Here is a 17,837-nt window from a genome sequence, read left to right as displayed (position 1 = left end):
TTCAGATGAGAAAACAGAAGGTCATAAAGTTTAAGTATCTTTGTGTAAGGTCAATTGTCTAGTAAGCAGGGAAGCAGGGATTTGAAACTAGTCCTAACTCTTAGCCACTACGCTATCTGCCCTCTGTTTTTTAAAAAATCTTAAATCCAAACCAACTGAGATTTTCCTTAGAAATGAGAGTTTTCAACTCACAGAAGACAATGTATAGTTTTCACCGTGCTGGGAAAAAAATCTTTGTGGGTTCACTATAGTGAACCTTAGCGTTTCCAGCCTCCACGGGACACAGAGCCTCCCCCCTTCCCTCTTGCACTCTAGACCATGCTGTGCTTACTGCTCAGGTGACCTGCAGGTGCCCCGCTTCTGGGAGCGTTGTTCACCGTGCTCCTGCCCTCAATTTGCTAAGCCACTTTACTTTATTTGGAAAGCGTGTATTGGAACACATGAAAAAAATATATATATTAAGGCTTTATATGAGCAAATTTCCTCAAAAAGTCTCAGAAGCTGGTCCATTTGTGCCATCTGTTACAGGGGAAACTAGAAACCACCTGTCTGTCTGCCTGAGCTCTGCTCTTATCAAGGAAGTTGTAATTACCTCTTTGGTGAAGGATTTGAATCATTACAGTAAATCCCTTATTCAGCACATATTGTATTAGGAAGGCATTCTGACCCTAACAACTGGGGATTTTCTCCTCCCACCCTGCAAAGATGCAATAAAACCTCAGCTATTCGGAGTCTGGCAGAGTGAATTGTGCCTTAGCCTTGTTTATTATTCAACAATAAATGTTTATGGAAAAAATATTCCATGGCAGGCACAGGGAACACAGCAGAGAACAAGTGCCACGAGGCTTCTGCCCTCAAACAGCCTGCGTTCAAGTACAACGAACTGCCAGGGAGGGGGTGCGAGCACAGGCTGGGTAGAAGAGAAAATATCAAAACTTCTATTTGCATTTTTTATCAGTTTCTTGCAAGATTTGTTTTTTATATATGTGTAGTAATTCTTGTATGTGTAATATAACAGTTAAGGCATATACTTTATAAATAAGTAAATGAAAACAACACATATTAGACGTACATGACCTGAATAACCCAAATATTTTTTTTTGTAATATTTCAATTGTTTAGTGATCAAATAGTTCAGAAAGCACTTTTCTTGTGTGCATACATGTGTGCGTAAGAGACGGTAAACAAGTGAACAACCAAGATAATTCGGACAACGTATGAAGAAAATACAACTCAGGGGGGCGTGACAGTGAGTTCCTGAGTGGGAGAAGACAGCGGGGTGATTCGGAGTCTGTGCATGGGCCCCATGTCTTTGAGGAATAATGTCTGCGCAAAGACCTCAACCAGGGAGAGTGCCCAGGGTGCACTCTCTTAAATAGCAGTGCGTCTTTTCATTTCAGTCATCTGGGATGCGAACAGAAACCAAGCCCCATTCCTTCCTAAAGGCCTCACAGTGTCTTTGCTTAATCACAGAGCCTTTTCCCAGAATCCCTCGTGGACTTAATGGAAAGGGTCCTGTTTTGAAGTAAAGAACTATCGTAAGAAAATCAGAATAAAAGTAGGCCTGGCTGTAAGAGAATTCCCAGTAGTAGCCGGTAACAGCAAAACATAGTTTTTCTGCAAGAAATTGTTTCCTGGTAAAGCTAAAAAGTCATTCTGTTTGGAGAAACAAATGTTTCCTTTTTCAATGAACTCTTTACAAGCCCTCAAAAAAAGCTTGCTCCTTTTTGGAAGGAATACATAAGCCACAAACAAACAAGCCAACAGCCTGCAGACTTCTCCTCTCTCGTGTGAGCTGCCACACCTCCAGGTCTCTATGGAAGCAAGCAGATGGCAAGACACCTCGTTACTATTACTCCCTTTTCTACGTCACTCTGACATTGACTATCTGAGGTAAAACATTTCCCAAGTTCTACTCATTTTTTGTCAGTGTATTTATGTTAATTCACTTACAAATGCACTCATGGTAACAGTATTACAAGCCGATCCAGTTCCCTTCAGAAAGCACCAGTCTATACTTTCAAACACACGCACTTGAAATGCGAGGGCAAGTCTTCAGTGATGCCACCCCACAACGCCCACACCAGGCCTGCATCAGCCCTTCCTTACAGTCAACCAGGCTAATAGTGACAAAATGGCACTCGGTCTGTAATTAACCTTTCTGTCATTCTCCCAGGCAACTGTGGGAAGGAAAAGGAGAAGTCTCCCAAGGAAAAAATACTGTAAACCACAATTTAGCAAATTACAAAAATGAAAGGAAATGAAGTGTATTTTCCAAAATGAAGCACCCGCACACCTTCAGGTAATTGAGTCAGTCTGGGCTGAGGCCTAAAAAGATCTGTATTTCTTAAATGCTGTCCCCACCTCCCCCAACCCCAGCCCTGGGGTTCTGGGTGTCCAGTGTGCCACAGCAGGTTTGCAAATTACTGGGAAATGTGAACACAGCAAAGCACCTCTGTGATTATTTTGTTCCTCTCAAAAATCTCTGATTTATTCACATAGATTTTATTATTTTTGTCTAGGGATAGGTGTAAATGTATCCACTAAATTAATAAACTCTCAGTGCTAACCTGTGATCTGGTCAAAAGAACCGAAGGAGTTCTGAGAAGAGAGGGCTCCTTTTAACTGGAATAGTTTGGGAAAATGTCACTTTCCATTTCGGGGTTTCAAATTATGGGGCTGTGGGCATCCTTGCATCTGGGAAAGGAGAACCAGGGTCCAGGGCAGAATAAGCCCCGCTCTCTGTGCAGACACGGGCAACAGGGCACAAAGTCTTGCTTCTGCAGTGATAGCTGCCACTGGCAGAGAGTGGCTAGGGCATGCCAGGCTCGGGGCTGCGCACTTCCTGTCACAGCCTCGTCCCAGTAATCCCGTGAGAACTGCCCTGATTTTGCAGAGGGGTGAGCCGAAAGTTGGGGAGCTTGAATGATTTTCTAAGAGTCAGAAAGCAGTGGTGCTGGGGCGGAACTGAGGCGGCCTGACTCCACAACCTGGGCTCTTTTGAAAGCCTGTGTCCACTGTCCCCTCCCGCCTTCCCTAACCGAGTCTCTGGCACACTTGTCACAAGCCTGGGGGACAGAGGGGCCGGGGAAACGCCCGATGCTGACAAAGCAAGACGACGAAGGGGGTCGTTGGGAGGGTCTGAGATCCTGGTGGCCCAGGTACAACCGCAGTTCCAAGATCTCATCAATACACATTCAACAGAAAGTAAAGAAAAATGGCTGGGAAGCGTCTCAGCGCTCTCATGGGTTGTCTGTTTTCAGAGAATACCTGTCACATTTGATAGACAGACTTGTAAATGAAAACAGTTCTCAAGAATATGAATTAACAGCTCAGCGCAGGAGTCTGGGGCCAGACAGCCTTCCAGTACTGGTTCGAATACTAGTTTTGCCACTTAGTAGCTGTGTGACCTCGGGCAGGTTACTTCTGTTGGCCCTCATTTTCCTTCCCTACTTGAAATGGGGATAATTAAAGCTTATACATATGCAATACTTAGTACATAAAGCTTGGTATGCAGCAAGTATTCATGGAATGGTAGCTGTTATGATGACGATATACTTGACTTGGCCTGAAAAAACGTTCTTCTGTTTTTAGAATGAAAAGTGGACTTACGGACTTGGTCCTTGTACCACCTATAAAATCCTAAGGCACTGATCCAAACAGAAGCAAAATTAAAGAGAAAACTGCATCATCACCTGACCTAAGGAAGGACAGAAAAAGTAATAAGCCCCAAGTTCTGGGGCTTTCATCCCAAGATAATTTCCCCTCTTAGCACAGCCCTGTTACCTGTGTCTGCACAGCAAAGCCCCCAGTGGAAAACACACAGAGGCAAGCTCACAGGCGCTCAGGTCGTATTACCGGTGGCAGACAGCTCTGCAGGTATCAAGTGACCTGTACCCAGAGCCCAGAATTTCATGTTCAAGAGGAGGTGTCAATCCTGAGCTCGGGCTCATCTACGGACCTTAATTAAGGCCGGCCTGTTTTCAGGGCAGGCCAACAGGAGATGTCTGTTTTCCCACTGGCTCTCCCCCAGAAATGATGGAGGCATCACTGGAAGGCTTAATGTTGCAGAAAATGGGCCTGGGAGATGGGAGAAGAGGTACTCCCCACCCGCCCACACTCATACTGGGGGCCCCTGTGGAAAGGGTGCTCCTGGGACAGCTTCCCGAGACGCCCACGTGGAAAGTGTGGGTGGAGGGACAGAGTTGTAGGGCGCTATCATCTCTCTGGGGTGGGTCTTTCTCCACGGATGACTCCACGCTCCTAACAGCAACAACGCCCAGGGTCCTCCATATGCTACCTGGTGAGCAGTGAAGAGCTGCTACCACTAAGCTGGACAAGGCCGGCCGGGCTGGATCCTGGGACACGAGGACGCAGTGAATGGAGGGCTTTCTTTGGTGGCCATAGCCACTGCAGCTGCTTCCCTCCTCTTTGTTCCTTCTGAGCCACAAGCCCCTCGACGTCTCACTTCCCCTCTCCCTGTCCTCACCTGTCAACAGGTTAACTACTGGCTCTGTGAACAGGCTGCCCCTTCATTAGAGGGGCCTAGAGAAGACCCACCGAGGAACACCAGGGCAAGCGGGAAGAGCAGGGCTGTCCCGGCAGGTGGGGTGAGGGCAGGAATCCCCCTGACTCCACCTTGCTCCGCTCATCTGAGAACCAGGGAAAGTTTTACCCCCAAAGAGCCTCTGTGAGGACTGTGTGAATGAACCTATGCAGTGGGCCGGGCACCACCAGGAGCATATAGAAAGTGCCCTGACGTAACAGCAAGTGTTGGCACTTGCTGGCTTTGATAAGCTAGGAGGGTTAAGGAGTGGACTAAATAACCTTAGGGTCTGTGCAGCCCCACCTGCCTTTCCAAAGCAAAACTAACAAGGGAGGGCTGCAAGGCTCCGCTTCATTATATTCAAAGCCAGTTTACTTTTTCTCTGCCCTTCCCCCCTCTGTGTTTGGTTAAAAAAAGGGAGGGAGGGAGATGCCCCATAATGTACCTTTTTAATATATAAATATTTATTTTTTTTAAATACTGAAAGAAAATTAATTGTTGGTTTCTAGCTTTAAAAGCCATGTGTGCTCAATGTAGAAAATGAAGAAACAGTAAAAGGCCAAAAATAGGCCAAACAAATCCAACTACCAACCTCCCCACCCTAAGATACCACTGTTAGCATGTTGGTGACTTTTGAGAACGTGCCCATGTATACACATGTACCTATATGCATTTTGTTTTGTGCACTGAAATGGCACCATAATTTACATACTTTCTTATTCTGCTTTTTTCAACAAAGTAGTTTACTATGAAAATATTCCCATGCCAATAAAATTTATCAAAATTTATACAATCACATGATGGTTTCACATAAACAACACTGTGGTTTCAACCTTCACCCATATTATCAAGTCCTGACTCCCTGGTTGCAGTCACTGTCTCTCAGCGTAGTAAGATGCCTCAGGGTCACTCCTTGTCGGCTTCGTGCTGTACTTCAGCAACATAATTTTTAATAGTTGCACTGTAGTCCAGGGCTGTTACCCAGTCATCACTGCTGTTGGACTTTTATTTCCTATTTTCGCTATTCTAAGTAATACTGAGATAAAAGTTCACCCACCTTTGCATATATTTCTGATGATTCCTTACGATAAATACTAGAAGTACAACTGTGGGGTCAAAGAGTAAATAAGCCAGTCTTAAGGCTTCTGACCCATATTTCCATACTCCTCCCAAGAAAGGTCACGTTGACCTATAATCCCAGCCATGGTGGGTGGGGCAGCTGGGCCTCACACATTCCTTCTTTCCCCCCGCTCTCCCCTTCTTTGGTCTGTTGGGTATATGGATTTTTGGTGCTTCTGTCAAATGAGTTAATCAAAGCTACTAAGACAAAAAATGGGGCCGATCCAATCTAGGTTCAAACCATTGCTCTAAAATAAACGCAAGCTCTAAGAGGAACTGCTCTGAATCGCTGCAGCGTTCTACAACAAGGGGGTCGGTGACAGAAGGGAGGGTAGGTCTGTTCTCGATCAGCCTCTTCTCCTGAATTGAGAATCACTGGCTTCCTCCAGCCCATCACTCTGCAGGCTGAATCGGGAGTGAATTAGAGCGACGGGATGAATGAGCTCATATGCAGCAGGGACACACATGCTGAGCACGAACACACAGACACCCCATTACACCCCCGGCTGCGGTGCCACAGACACTCTGTCAGGTAAATGCCCTTTCATAACCCTCATGGAATAAAGGGGGAGTGTTCCTTACTTATTTTTTTTTAAAGGGGAGAGAAAAGATAAGCATTAAATTAATTTGGATTTGAAGCTTCAGTATCTGCAATGAGTATTTTAGCTAGTTAAAGGGAGGCATTCTCTACTCGCCATCAGACAGGAAGGGACAGCTGGTATTTGGAGCTGGCAAGTTCCTCCTGAAAGATCAATGTTGTCTCTGTATTTGATAGACTGATCTGGTCTAAGGTTTATTTGTTGAAACAGATAATGTAATATTCAGACCATCAGTGTGTTCACACAGAACGCTGTTTTCCCTTAACCTATTTCCTGCCAAGAAACTTTCTAAATCTGTGCACCTTACCCTCTTCTCTGAGAGTCGAGAGACTCTGACCTGGGCCACAGAGACCATCAGATGACGTGGCTGCCACCAGGAGGGGAACGGGGGCAGAGAGGGCTCTTCAGGGACTCCAGGTCATCCAAAATCCCATGGAAATGAAGAAAATGGAGTTCTTCCCGAAGCCCCCTCTGCCTTCTGCCCCCCAGGATCTCTGCCTGCTTATGAGGACAATAGAGAGGCTGGTCTGGATGTGGGTGAGGGGCGGGTAGCTGCCACAGCGCCTCAGGCTTGCACTGGTATTTGTAGACCTCTGTGGCCCACCTACAAGCTGGCAAAGGAAGCCACATCCCTGCATGCGTCTGCCCACAGCCAGGGACAGCGAGTGGCCTGGGGGGCCTTCCACGAGCGGCTGCAGCTGCTGCTTTCTGGGTGGCTCACAGTACGTGTGGGCAGGGAACAGCCTGAGAAACGAGTTGCCTGGAGTCAGCTTACTCCGCAGGTTGCTCCCCAGCAGTCAGTGGGCTGTGACCACTCGGTGGTGTGTAAACTACTCAGGATGGGGCGAACTGCCGGTGGGCTAGTGCCGAAGCCCAGGGCTTTGTGCCCTTCCAGAAGAGGAGCCGAGAGGAGCTAACAGTACCACCAGTTAACATTTACTGAGGGCTCATTACCAGGCAGGTCATGGAGGGCTTTGCTCTTATTGTTTCCTCAATCCTCCCAACCAGCCTAGCAGGTGAGCACACCACACATATGAAGCTGGTGCTCTGGAAACTCACAGAAACCTTCCTGGGACGTTTCCCTCCGGGCCCATACCAACCCACCGCCTACCCCTCACCTCTGCGGGTGCCCGGCCAAGCATGACATTTACACGTGTTTTATGAAGGTGCCTCCAGGAACGGCCCAAATTCCCCGCAGGCCTTATCTAGGAAGGAAACCGGCTTATTCGCTACTTCCCAGTTGCATGAGGCATAAGCAGAGTAACTCAAGAACCAAAGCAGCCCACTTGCTGCCAACATGCTGGGTTCAGGCGGCATCAGCAAAACAGGGTGATCACAAGGCTCATCAGGGCTCTGGGGTAATGCGGAGCCTCAACTTCCCAGAGAACCACAGTTAGAATGAGTCACGCAGACCATGATTAACCCATACCCTAAAAATACAGTTTTCTTGACATGATTTATAGAAACAACTACTTACATGGGACCTGACTTTGAGAATGGAGTGGCTAGAGATACTGTGGCTACTTAAACACTGGTCTGGTCAGGCCACCACACAGGGAGAGCAGAAGATCTGTCCCTATTTCTAGGAAACTCTGGGACATTCTGGCTTAATACATTTGGTGATGGTTATATAAAATTCAAGTGCTATGGGAGTTACTTCCTAGGCCAGTTACTTAAGGTAGATGAGAAATTATCTTGTATATCTTCTCTGTCAATGACAGGCTTTGGATAAAGAAAGTCTTAGCTTGTCAACAAACCAAATTTTATTATTATTATTTTTAAACTAAGGTGAACTCATTTAACAAATAGATATAGAGCGCCTCCTTGGAGCCAGGCCTTGTCCTGGGTGCTGCGAATCCTACGATACCGACACGGTGCGGTCCTTACTCTGACGGGGCTCGCAGCACCTTGAGGAGAGACGCACAATAAGCAGGTGAGTGAGTTACCGGGCAGGAACATTTCTGAGGGAACGTGCTAGGAAGAAAATAAAACAGGGTGACATGGCTGGCGGTGATGGGTGGGTGGGAAGGGACAGGCAGGCTGGGGCACACGACGGTGAGGGAAGGGCCTCCGGAGGCAGCAGGAGCAAGTGCTGCTAAGGCCCTGCGGCAAGAATGATCTTGGTTCATACAAGAACAGAATAAGCGCCGGAGCGTGGCGGGCAAGGGAGACGGAGGTGAAGTGAGGCCAGAGAGGTCAGGTAAGGGGGGCAAGGCCAGGTCATGTGCCAGGATAAAGAGTTCAGAGTCCATTCTATGTGCAACTGGAAGGCACTGGAGGATTTCAAACAATTTCCTGAATCTGAGGCATTGCTAAATATGTGGTGCGTTTACAGAATAGAAAAAGGAAAAACTAAAACAAAACAAAAATCTTAAAGATAGTGCCATTTCCTAAGAGGGGAGTGAAAATTCCTCTTTATGCAAAACTGGTTGCCCAGAAATCCTTTTCAAGGCATTTTCTGCGTTTCCTCACTCATGTGAAAAAACATGTTAGTATTAGACTAAGTTCCAGGCCCTGAGCTGGACACTGAGAACGAGACAAATGACAGGGGATGACAACGCACTCTGCCGGGGCCTGAGTGCCTGCCCAGGAGGGAAACCTGGTATCTAAACAAATGAATAGCACGCGTGAGTTCAGGGGAGTGCGCTGGGCTCAGCAGACTGGAGCTACAATGGATTTCTCGGCTCTCTGTGCAAGGTACAAGATCTTCCTGAGCCTCAGTTTCCCCATTTGAAAAATGAGGTCATTAACAGCCTCCTTCCTAGGGTAATTGTGAGTATGAAGCCCTGAGCTCAGTGTCTGGCGCCCAGGAGCCCTCAATGGTCAGCAGCAGCTGCTGTTAAGGACAATGACAGAAATAACCAGTGGCGACTGAGACAGCACTGAAAAGCGGCACTGCATGCCATCAAGGGCAAGGGGGTCGGGGAAGGCTCCCTGGAGGAGCTCACGGAGGGTCTTCAAAGGGACAGTAGATGTTGGCAAGCACAGAACGGGGGAGGAAACACCAGGCAGAGAGAACTGCAATCTCCTATTTTTCTATACTTCCCATGAAGTTGTTGACCTTACAATGCACATGATGCCGATTCCCCAGAAGGAGCACTGGACTTGCAGAGCGGCCTCCCAGCTTAAGACTACCACACAGACTTGAACGGGCCACTTAAGCCCTCTCAGCCTCAGTTTCTCCCATTTACAAAACACAGACACTGGCTGCCCACACTCCTCATTCATTCAGTTCATATCATCAAATACCTACAAGCAGCACTGTCAATACTGGGGAAGCAACAGTGAACAAGCGACCAGCGTGGGTCTGAGGTGCATTACAGCTCAGTACAGGCATCAGAGGAGCAAACAGGCAACTGTGATGTGCTGTGCAAAGTGCTGCAATTGGGGTTAATACAACAATCTAATGAAATATCTGTATGGAATGGCTCTGAAAATGGGTAGCACCATAAAAATATTCTGTGGTATTCTTATTCTTGATAAAAATGCTAGCTGGACTCGAAATCTCCCAGGGATTTTTTTCAAGCTTCTGGTCTGCTGATAGCACTTGTTTCCAAAGCAGTTATGGGTCAATGTATATATAAAACACATGGCTATGCCTGCCACATATATGCCATCACTGCCAGGTGCTCCGGGGTCTGTTAATCAACTACAGTGGAACATCCTGGCATTCCGTGCACCTGGCAGAGAGACAAACAAGACGTTCCCTGGTCAGAGATGTCCAGTTTGGTGACAAAGATACTTGGACACAAACATGATGAGGTGCTATGATTAATGCTATTCTGAGTATAATTAGAGTGATCGTATAATTTGTCACGCAAACCAGGACAGGGGAAGGTGGAGGGATGGATGCTTCTAAATTTACACCTGGGCAACAGATGTCACGTGCAAACTGAGATTTATGGTCATTAGACAGAACACAGAGGTCAAATTTTTGTTCAAGTAATGGCAGCTGAGTGCCAGAAGCAAAGCATATTGACACTGTGGCCTGATTTGATGTGACTCACATTTTTGCTTCCCACGAAACTAGCTATTTCCTTTTCATGGCTCCTTGCAATATGTAATTTTCTTTGAGTATTGGAACCTAAAAGTATTTGAGGATTCTGAGATTATGGGCTGAAAATTGCACAAGGATAATAATCAGATACCAGAGCCCTTTTCATGGCAGGAATGCGCATTATAGTACTACTGAAATTTCAGCTTCCATGTCACATCTACACTTTTGCCTAAAAGCTTGCCACACAGGTTTATGTTAAATCCCCACCTAAAGGAATTCCCTCCTCAGGCTCCAAAATGACCTTTCTAAGTGCTTTTTAATATTAACATTTAAAAGCTTTCTCCAAGCTACCCTAGGGCTAAGCCAAACTAATTTCTTATATTTCAACTGGCTCTTTATACCCAGTGGTAGAAGGACTTCTACTTATTCGTGAATGAGCACAGAGGTTACGCTCTTGGTAAGATGAACGAACTGGAGGAAAGACAAACAAGAAGTCTTGGTCACATCCATGTCACGGTGTTTGGAGTCACTAACTTGCCTAAAGAGCTCTCCCGCCAAGCCTAAAGGTAATTTCCAACATGAAATTTCCTTAAGTAGTTGTCTCATGACACAGGTGACATGACTTATCTTTCTTTTTTTTTTAAATTTTTTATTAAGGTGTGATTGACATACACTCTTACGAAGGTTTCACATGAAAAAACAATGTGGTTACTACAATTACCCATATTATCAAGTCCCCACCCCACACCCCAACGCAGTCACTGTCCATCAGTGCAGCAAGATGCCAGAGATCCACTGTGTCCCTTCTCTGTGCCGCACTGTTCTCCCCGTGACCCCCACACTGTGTGTATTGAACATAATACCCCTCAGTCCCCTTCTCCCTCCGCATGACTTTCTTAAGGGACAAGTGTTTGGCCAGTCTTTGTCTTAGAGAAGATACACACCTCATAAAGAGAGCTCTATCTCATTTCAAAAGCCGCATTTCAGATGAGGAACTTAAAACATTAGGGGAAAAAGTCAAAGTTGGTTAAAAAATGCCTTATGCCAGGGTTCCCTCAAATTTAAAAACAGAATCAGAAAGAAACCTAAGCCTGTTTTTGCAAAAACACAGAAACTCCTCCCTCCACAGTCAAGTATATTAAAACAGTGTAGAATTTCCGGGTCTGGCATGTGTGAGGAATCCTTTTCATTTTGGTACCCATTATCCTTCATAAGAGGAAGTGTATAATTTTTTTCAGCCTGTTTCAGGAAACACCACAAACTTCGTAAAATTAGTTTTTCTAAAATATTTCTGAACGTACATACTTGCAAAAGAAAAATATCATGCTAACTGGAGGTATGGCAGACATCCTTTCTTCACGACAAGAGGGCACCCCACGTCTCCCTCAGCGTCAGCAGAGCACCAGAGCCCTGTATTTGCAGACACCCCTCAGCGTTTTGTTTGTGCTTCCCAGGAGCGGCCTTTCATGATGTCCACCAATCTTTTTGGTCATTGGCTATTTATAAATTCTGCCAGCTGCAAGCACAACCCTAGATGCCTGCATTTTTACTGGTTAAAATAATACTACCACTTAGTCATTTGTGGAGCCCCAAAAAGTGAGAGCTAGCCCTCATGTCACCTAAACAGCCTTAAACTAAGTAGACAGAACTTCTGGGCTCCTTCTCTATAGGAAAGGAAAAGCTTTTAAAGAGTTGGCGCGACAGATGTATTCTGGGCACAGAGGTCCTCTGGCATCCTTCCTGTAGCTCCATACCAAGTCTGAAATACAGTTAACTCACAGGTTTACACTTACGCTTGCTTATCTCTGATAATGGGCTTGGACACATATCAAAGAGGCTGCTCATGTGCACTTATCAGTCCCCGACAGGTAGGAGGCTTAGGAGTTCGATACAGGACTTCATTGCTCACTTCTTTAGCAACTCAGCAAGTATTTGGCTGAGGGCTCCAATGACTTCTGATCCTAGGTCATCCTATACTGCTACTGGGTTGCCTGGTTATGACCTATGGATTTAAAATTTGTAATGGATAATTCACAACAATGGGTTAGAAGTATGTATCTATATCCATAAATAAAATATGTGAATTTTATTCAACTTGCTTTGGGAATGAGGAGGCTTTTCTCTTTAATTTGTCTATTTAATCTACTGCTTTGACTGGATATCATATTGGTTGATAAAGTTTCCAGTGTAAAAGACTATCAGCATAAAAAGGTAGATGGGGAAAAGTAAGTCTCCCATGGACCCCTCCCCAGCAATCACCATTGTTACAAGTTCCCTCTACTTCCTTCCAGAGCGACTTCATGAATACACAAGCTTGTGTGTGTGTGATTCCCCCTCTAAAAACAAAGAGCAGCAAGTTAATGCACAGTGCTTTGAACGCTGCTTGTTTCCCACAAGAATGTAGCACACGCCGGTGTATACTGCTCCACCAGTACATGAAGAGTCACCCCTCAAGTCTCTGCAGTGGCTACACAACATTCCATCGTCGAGATGTACAACAATTCACTCAACCAGATCCTTACCAAGGAATGTGTAGCTTGTTTCCTACTTTTGCTTTTGAACATGACATAGTATCAGAGCTGGGATAAGACAGGAGGGGTGCTCTACAACATTTTGTCCTGCCTACGTACTGTCCTGTTTTTTTAAAAAACAATACAGACATCTAAGCAACACAGAGAGGGTATTTGGAAGAAACGGATGTCAGCCTTCCTGCTGCTACACACAGGAAGATACGCCGTCTCTCTCTTCTTGAGCTAACAACTAGCTTCTAAAGCTGATGAAGTTTCGGAGCTGCCCAGAGCAGCAGCTGAATCCTGGGAAGACAGAACTACTGAACTTCAAGAGAACCCAATTACTGATGCTGGGCGGACTTTGGCGTCTAGGCAGCCACTACCAAATAAAAATTCCCATAAGTTGGAGCAGCCTAGTGTGGAATCTAGGTCCAGGTCATCCCTCCCTTCCACATAGTGTGACGCAGAACTCTGAATCTGTTGAGACTCTAATTTAGGACTTACATAGGCTTTGGACAAAAAAATTCTCCAAATAGTGAGGTGGAGAAAAATCTCTGGAGCTGGCCTGTCTGGACTTTGGGCACGTACTTAATTCACCTTTCCACGGCTCAGTTTCCTCTCTGTAAAACAGGGGGAATAATATCTAGCTCAGGAAGCGACTGGCAGGATTAACTAAAATTATGCCTGTGTAGGGCATAAATCTGCAAAAAAGTAAAAAGCTAACCTTTTCAAACAATATTGCTTCTCTCTCTCACTTACCAACTTTACATCTCCCTGTATGGCCCCGGAAGATGACTGGTTAGCCAGAGACGGGTAAGATTCCTCAAGGGAGGAACAACCTAAGACAGGCACAGTCGCAAGGGGGCCATCAGGTGAGAAATTGGGGATCAACAGAGGTGAGGCTTAGAACCTCAACTCCCCTGTTTTGAGAGAAATCTTCTGCATCCGTGGATGTTTTATTGCCCTTGTCTAGCTTGGATTAACACATAGTCTACAGGCACACACCTGATCATCTACATTTGCCCTCTTACAGCACTAAACTATGTTTTCTACCTTTATCTTGCATCTACCTACCACTTCAGCATTTTATTAAAAAAAAGAAAAGAAATAATAATAATAATAACAATAAGGGAGAAATGTGGGATTCACATATAAATCAAGTATAAAAATCAAACGAATAATCATAATTGACCTGATTGTTTATAGTTCATAATGCGTGATCAAAACCGAAAGTTTCTGTGATGACTGCCCTTGTACTGTTCACCATGTAAGAACTTATTCACCATGTAAGAATTTGTTCACCATGTAAGAACTTGTTCATTATGCTTCAGAAGATTGGAGACTGTTGAGAATTAGGCTTGGGGTTGATTAATGATTGTGCATTGAGTCCCCTATACACAATTTTTTTTTTGTTAACAACCATATGATCAATAAATATGAGAGATGCCCTCTCAAAAAAAAAAATTATGCCTGTGTAAATTGCTAAGCAAAGTGCCTGAACTTAGTAAGGGCTTAGAAAATGTTAACTATAATTAACAAAACAATCCAAAGCCACTTCTTTTTTTTGTTTTATGTTGTTTTGAGGAACATCTTGGCCTCGCCTACAAATACACCTGTTGTGAGTTGTGGCCTCAGGGGGATCCTGCAGTCTCCTGACTGCGAGGTCTCTGTGCCCCCAAGTTCCCTGCACGCCTGCAGAATGATCCGTCACTTCTTGGCACACAGTACTTTGCCTCCTTGTGCTTGTGCCATTTCTTTTGCTTAGTGTCCCTCGTTTCCACACAGGTAACTTGTACTTGTGTCTTAAGATGCAGCCCGGAGGGCGAAGCTAAGTGCCCTTCCTCTGGATCTCACGGCTCCCCGGGCTCGCCTCCTTTGCAGCACTATCACGCCACCTGGCAGGGACCTGGGAGCAGGTCTTCATAGGCACTGGATCCTAAATTCCCAGCACTGAGTGGCCACAACACAGGTATACACGGTAACTGCTTGCTGAATTCAAATGAGCCCCCTTGGAGACAAGGATTCTGGCCAGCCTGTTTTATCTTTTCAATAAAATATAGTCTATGCCTCTAGCGTCTTTCAATCAACAAGTGTATCTGCACTTCAGGTGCACTTCTTAAAAGCCTCAATTTAGAATCGCCTGCCATGCAGTTCCTATTAAAAGTATGACTGAGGCAAGTAAGGGGAGACTTCCTCTAGGGGGGTGCTGCCTTGCACCCACCATCCCTGTGGCCAGGCAGAACCCCAGAAAACCACATGCTTTGTCTAGGTTGTTCGCTTCCTTGTGCCATAGTTAAAAGGGCCTTTCAATATTTTAGCTTTACCTTATACTCTGCATTTAATCAGAACCAGCTGGGGAAACAGCCATACATGGACAGCCTCGTTTCTTTTTTGCACAGAACTGCTATGGAAGATGTGGTCCTACTGTGCTATTCAAAACCAAAACAGAGACTTTTACGACAAAATAATTTAAAACTGGCAACTCTCAATGAAGTGGCATGTTTTCCTGGAAAAGACAAATGAACTACACTTTCCATCACGTTTTTCCCTTCTTTGCCATGGCTGCTAGGTAGCTCTGAATTACTCTCCCCTCTCAGCCTTTGTTAAGCTGCTGTGTTTTTTATTCTAATATTCCTTACTGTGTATTAATTTTGAAAAAGAGTAATGAGCCTCAGGCTTTCGTTTGGTCATCAACAAAGCTCGGAGAATGGTGTCACCAGATACCTGGCACATGTATATCACCCAGCCGTGCTCTAAACACACACACCCATACAGAACTTGTCAGCACACAGAGCCTTGAATAAAAAACAAACCCCTGCACTTAGACAAGGCTTGCAAGTCTTGAAAATGCTGCCCCAGTTTCAGCAACAGGAGACAGGTGTGTATGTGACAGTGGCCTGCACGGATTTTGAGATGGTTACAATGTCTAAGCTGCAAAGCCATCCTTTAATAAGTGCACTGAAATCAGTTCAGCCCTTAGGGGGACAATTATACGTGAATTCCAAGCAATAAAAGGAAGGAATGCAAAAAAATGAAGAGGAAATTCAATTCCCAAATCACAAACCTAAGAGCAACTAGGACTGTAATCAGTAGGTACTGGGGTTGTGCCTGTGCCAAAGATAAAGGCTGGACCTGCTAACACCAGGCCGCCACCTCTTCGATTTAGAGGGAAGGGCGGCAACAACCAGATGGTCAGCTTTTGAGGGCAAGTTTTTAGTTTTGTTTTTAAAGGCAGAAATGAAGAAATACAAGGAAATTGCACGAGTTTGAAAAAACACTGCTTACGCGAGATTACAGGGCTACGGAATGCTGAGGGAGATGAGCATCTCTGCCAGCACTTGGAGTCTCAAGAGTTGGCACTGTGACATCTGAGACCTTGGGGGAAAGGAGCGGCTGCTGCAAACCTGTTCCCTCCCCTCCCCTCCCCTGCCTTCCTCATGATGGAGGGACCCCCCCACCCCTGGCACAGGAAGGGCTGTGTCGGCAGGGCCTCTGGGCACCTGTCAAGTCTCAGCCTCCGGGACGCTCACCACCGCCCTCGGGTAGGACTGAGCGAGGAACCAGCGTGCAGGCTGATGGAAGCCCGTCGGCCTGGGGCTTCTACAGGCTGCAGTTCCCAGGCTGGTCCTGCCGCCTCCGGCTCTGTTACCTCAGGGAAGTCACTTCTCCCCCTCTGAAGCTCAGTTTCCTGGTCTGTGAAATGGGGATATTGAATGTGGCTATTCACGCCCCCTCCCATGCCCACCCCCCAGGTTATAAGATTAGATAATGTAGGTAAAATCCCTAGACTCGTGCCTGGCAACAGCAGCTCGTCATTAGACGTTCACACCCTACTTTTTTGCCCCTGGAGCCCTCCATTTCCATTCTCCACATTCTCTGTCCCTTGTTATACAGCCTATGCCAACTATTTCCCATTCTCTTCTCCCACTCTCTTTCTCGGAAACTTTGGCCTGCCTCACCTCTCTGATGAGGTACTCAACCACTGTTCCTATTTCCCCACATTCTTCTGAACTCCCCAAACTCACCCAGCACCTGAACTTGACTGATACTAGGGAATGGAGGACTAGAAAGAGAGAACAGCATGGGGCTGCGTCAGGCGCTTTCCTTACGCGCCCAACTCAGTGGCTTCCCGTTACCCAACCACAGCTAGTGATAGTGGCTGGGGGCAGGCGGAGACCACACTCTGACTGCCCAGGCTCAAATGCCACCTCTGCCCTCACGTACGTCGGGTAACTTCTCTGTGCCCATTTCCTCAGGGGGTTATTACAGTGCCTAATGCATCATGACAATTAAATAAGTACTTACATGTAAAGTGCCCGGCACAGCAGTGCTTAACGAACATTAGCTGTCCTCATCACCACCACCACCCTCCGCTATCTCATGGGGACCTGTCTTCCCATGATTACATTTTTGACCTTTGAGAGCGACACTTGTTCTTGGGCATAGGAACTGATGGATCATAGCAAGGTGGAATCTTCCAGCAGTTCACTGATCCTAGCAGGAGAATCAGTTCTTATCCACACTCACAGGTTTCAGACAACAGCACCACAAGTTGGAGACCTGCACACAGCTCACGAGTCGGATGCCCTGCCGTTCTTGGCAGACCACCAGAAGATGCCACCTCCGAGCAGCCTGTGCCTGGGAAGCTTCCAGAGCCGCCGAGCCAGAAGGCACAGTGTTCTTCCATGTTACTGGCTCTCACGGAAGAGAAGGGGCCAGTGCTTCAAGATTCCTCCTCTCTGGTTAAACACATCCTAGGACGCACTCCTCACGGCACTGCCATTAAGACGAGTGGAGGCCCGAGCGCAGCACACCGGTGTTTGTCATATGCCCTCCAATGATCTGTAACAGCACTAATGATGAAAGCCTTTTCCCAGAAAAATTTTTAAATGAACCGACTATGCCCAGAGCTAAGAAGAAGAAATTTTCTTCATTTTTTAGAACTGTAAAATGAAACAGGTTATTCTCAAAGGAGCCGGTCAGCTAACTAAGAAATTCTGCAACAACCATTTGGACTCAAAAAAAGGGATGTTTTCAGAGAACATATTCAGGAACTATTGGGAACG

General features: G+C 46.1%; 1 protein-coding gene across 8 annotated transcripts in view; it reads right to left on the bottom strand.

Moving 5' to 3' along the window:
• The window catches only part of ARHGAP26 (Rho GTPase activating protein 26), a 404,986-nt gene that overhangs the window by 32,443 nt on the left and 354,706 nt on the right, over positions 1-17,837 (bottom strand). Inside the window, exon 21 of one of the 8 annotated variants that reach the window (XM_073221880.1) lies at positions 8,108-8,171. The exons of the other annotated variants lie outside the window; for them this stretch is intronic. Within the exon in view, the coding sequence (XP_073077981.1) occupies positions 8,123-8,171 (49 nt within the window). The 3' untranslated portion in view covers positions 8,108-8,122. Of the gene's footprint in view, positions 1-8,107; positions 8,172-17,837 lie in introns of those variants that run through there. 8 annotated transcript variants of the gene reach the window in all.

This window comes from Manis javanica, chromosome 14, assembly GCF_040802235.1.
Source record: "Manis javanica isolate MJ-LG chromosome 14, MJ_LKY, whole genome shotgun sequence".
Classification (NCBI taxonomy): domain Eukaryota; kingdom Metazoa; phylum Chordata; class Mammalia; order Pholidota; family Manidae; genus Manis; species Manis javanica.
Note: the sequence above shows the minus strand (reverse complement) of the source record. Positions and strands in the feature narration are given on the sequence as shown.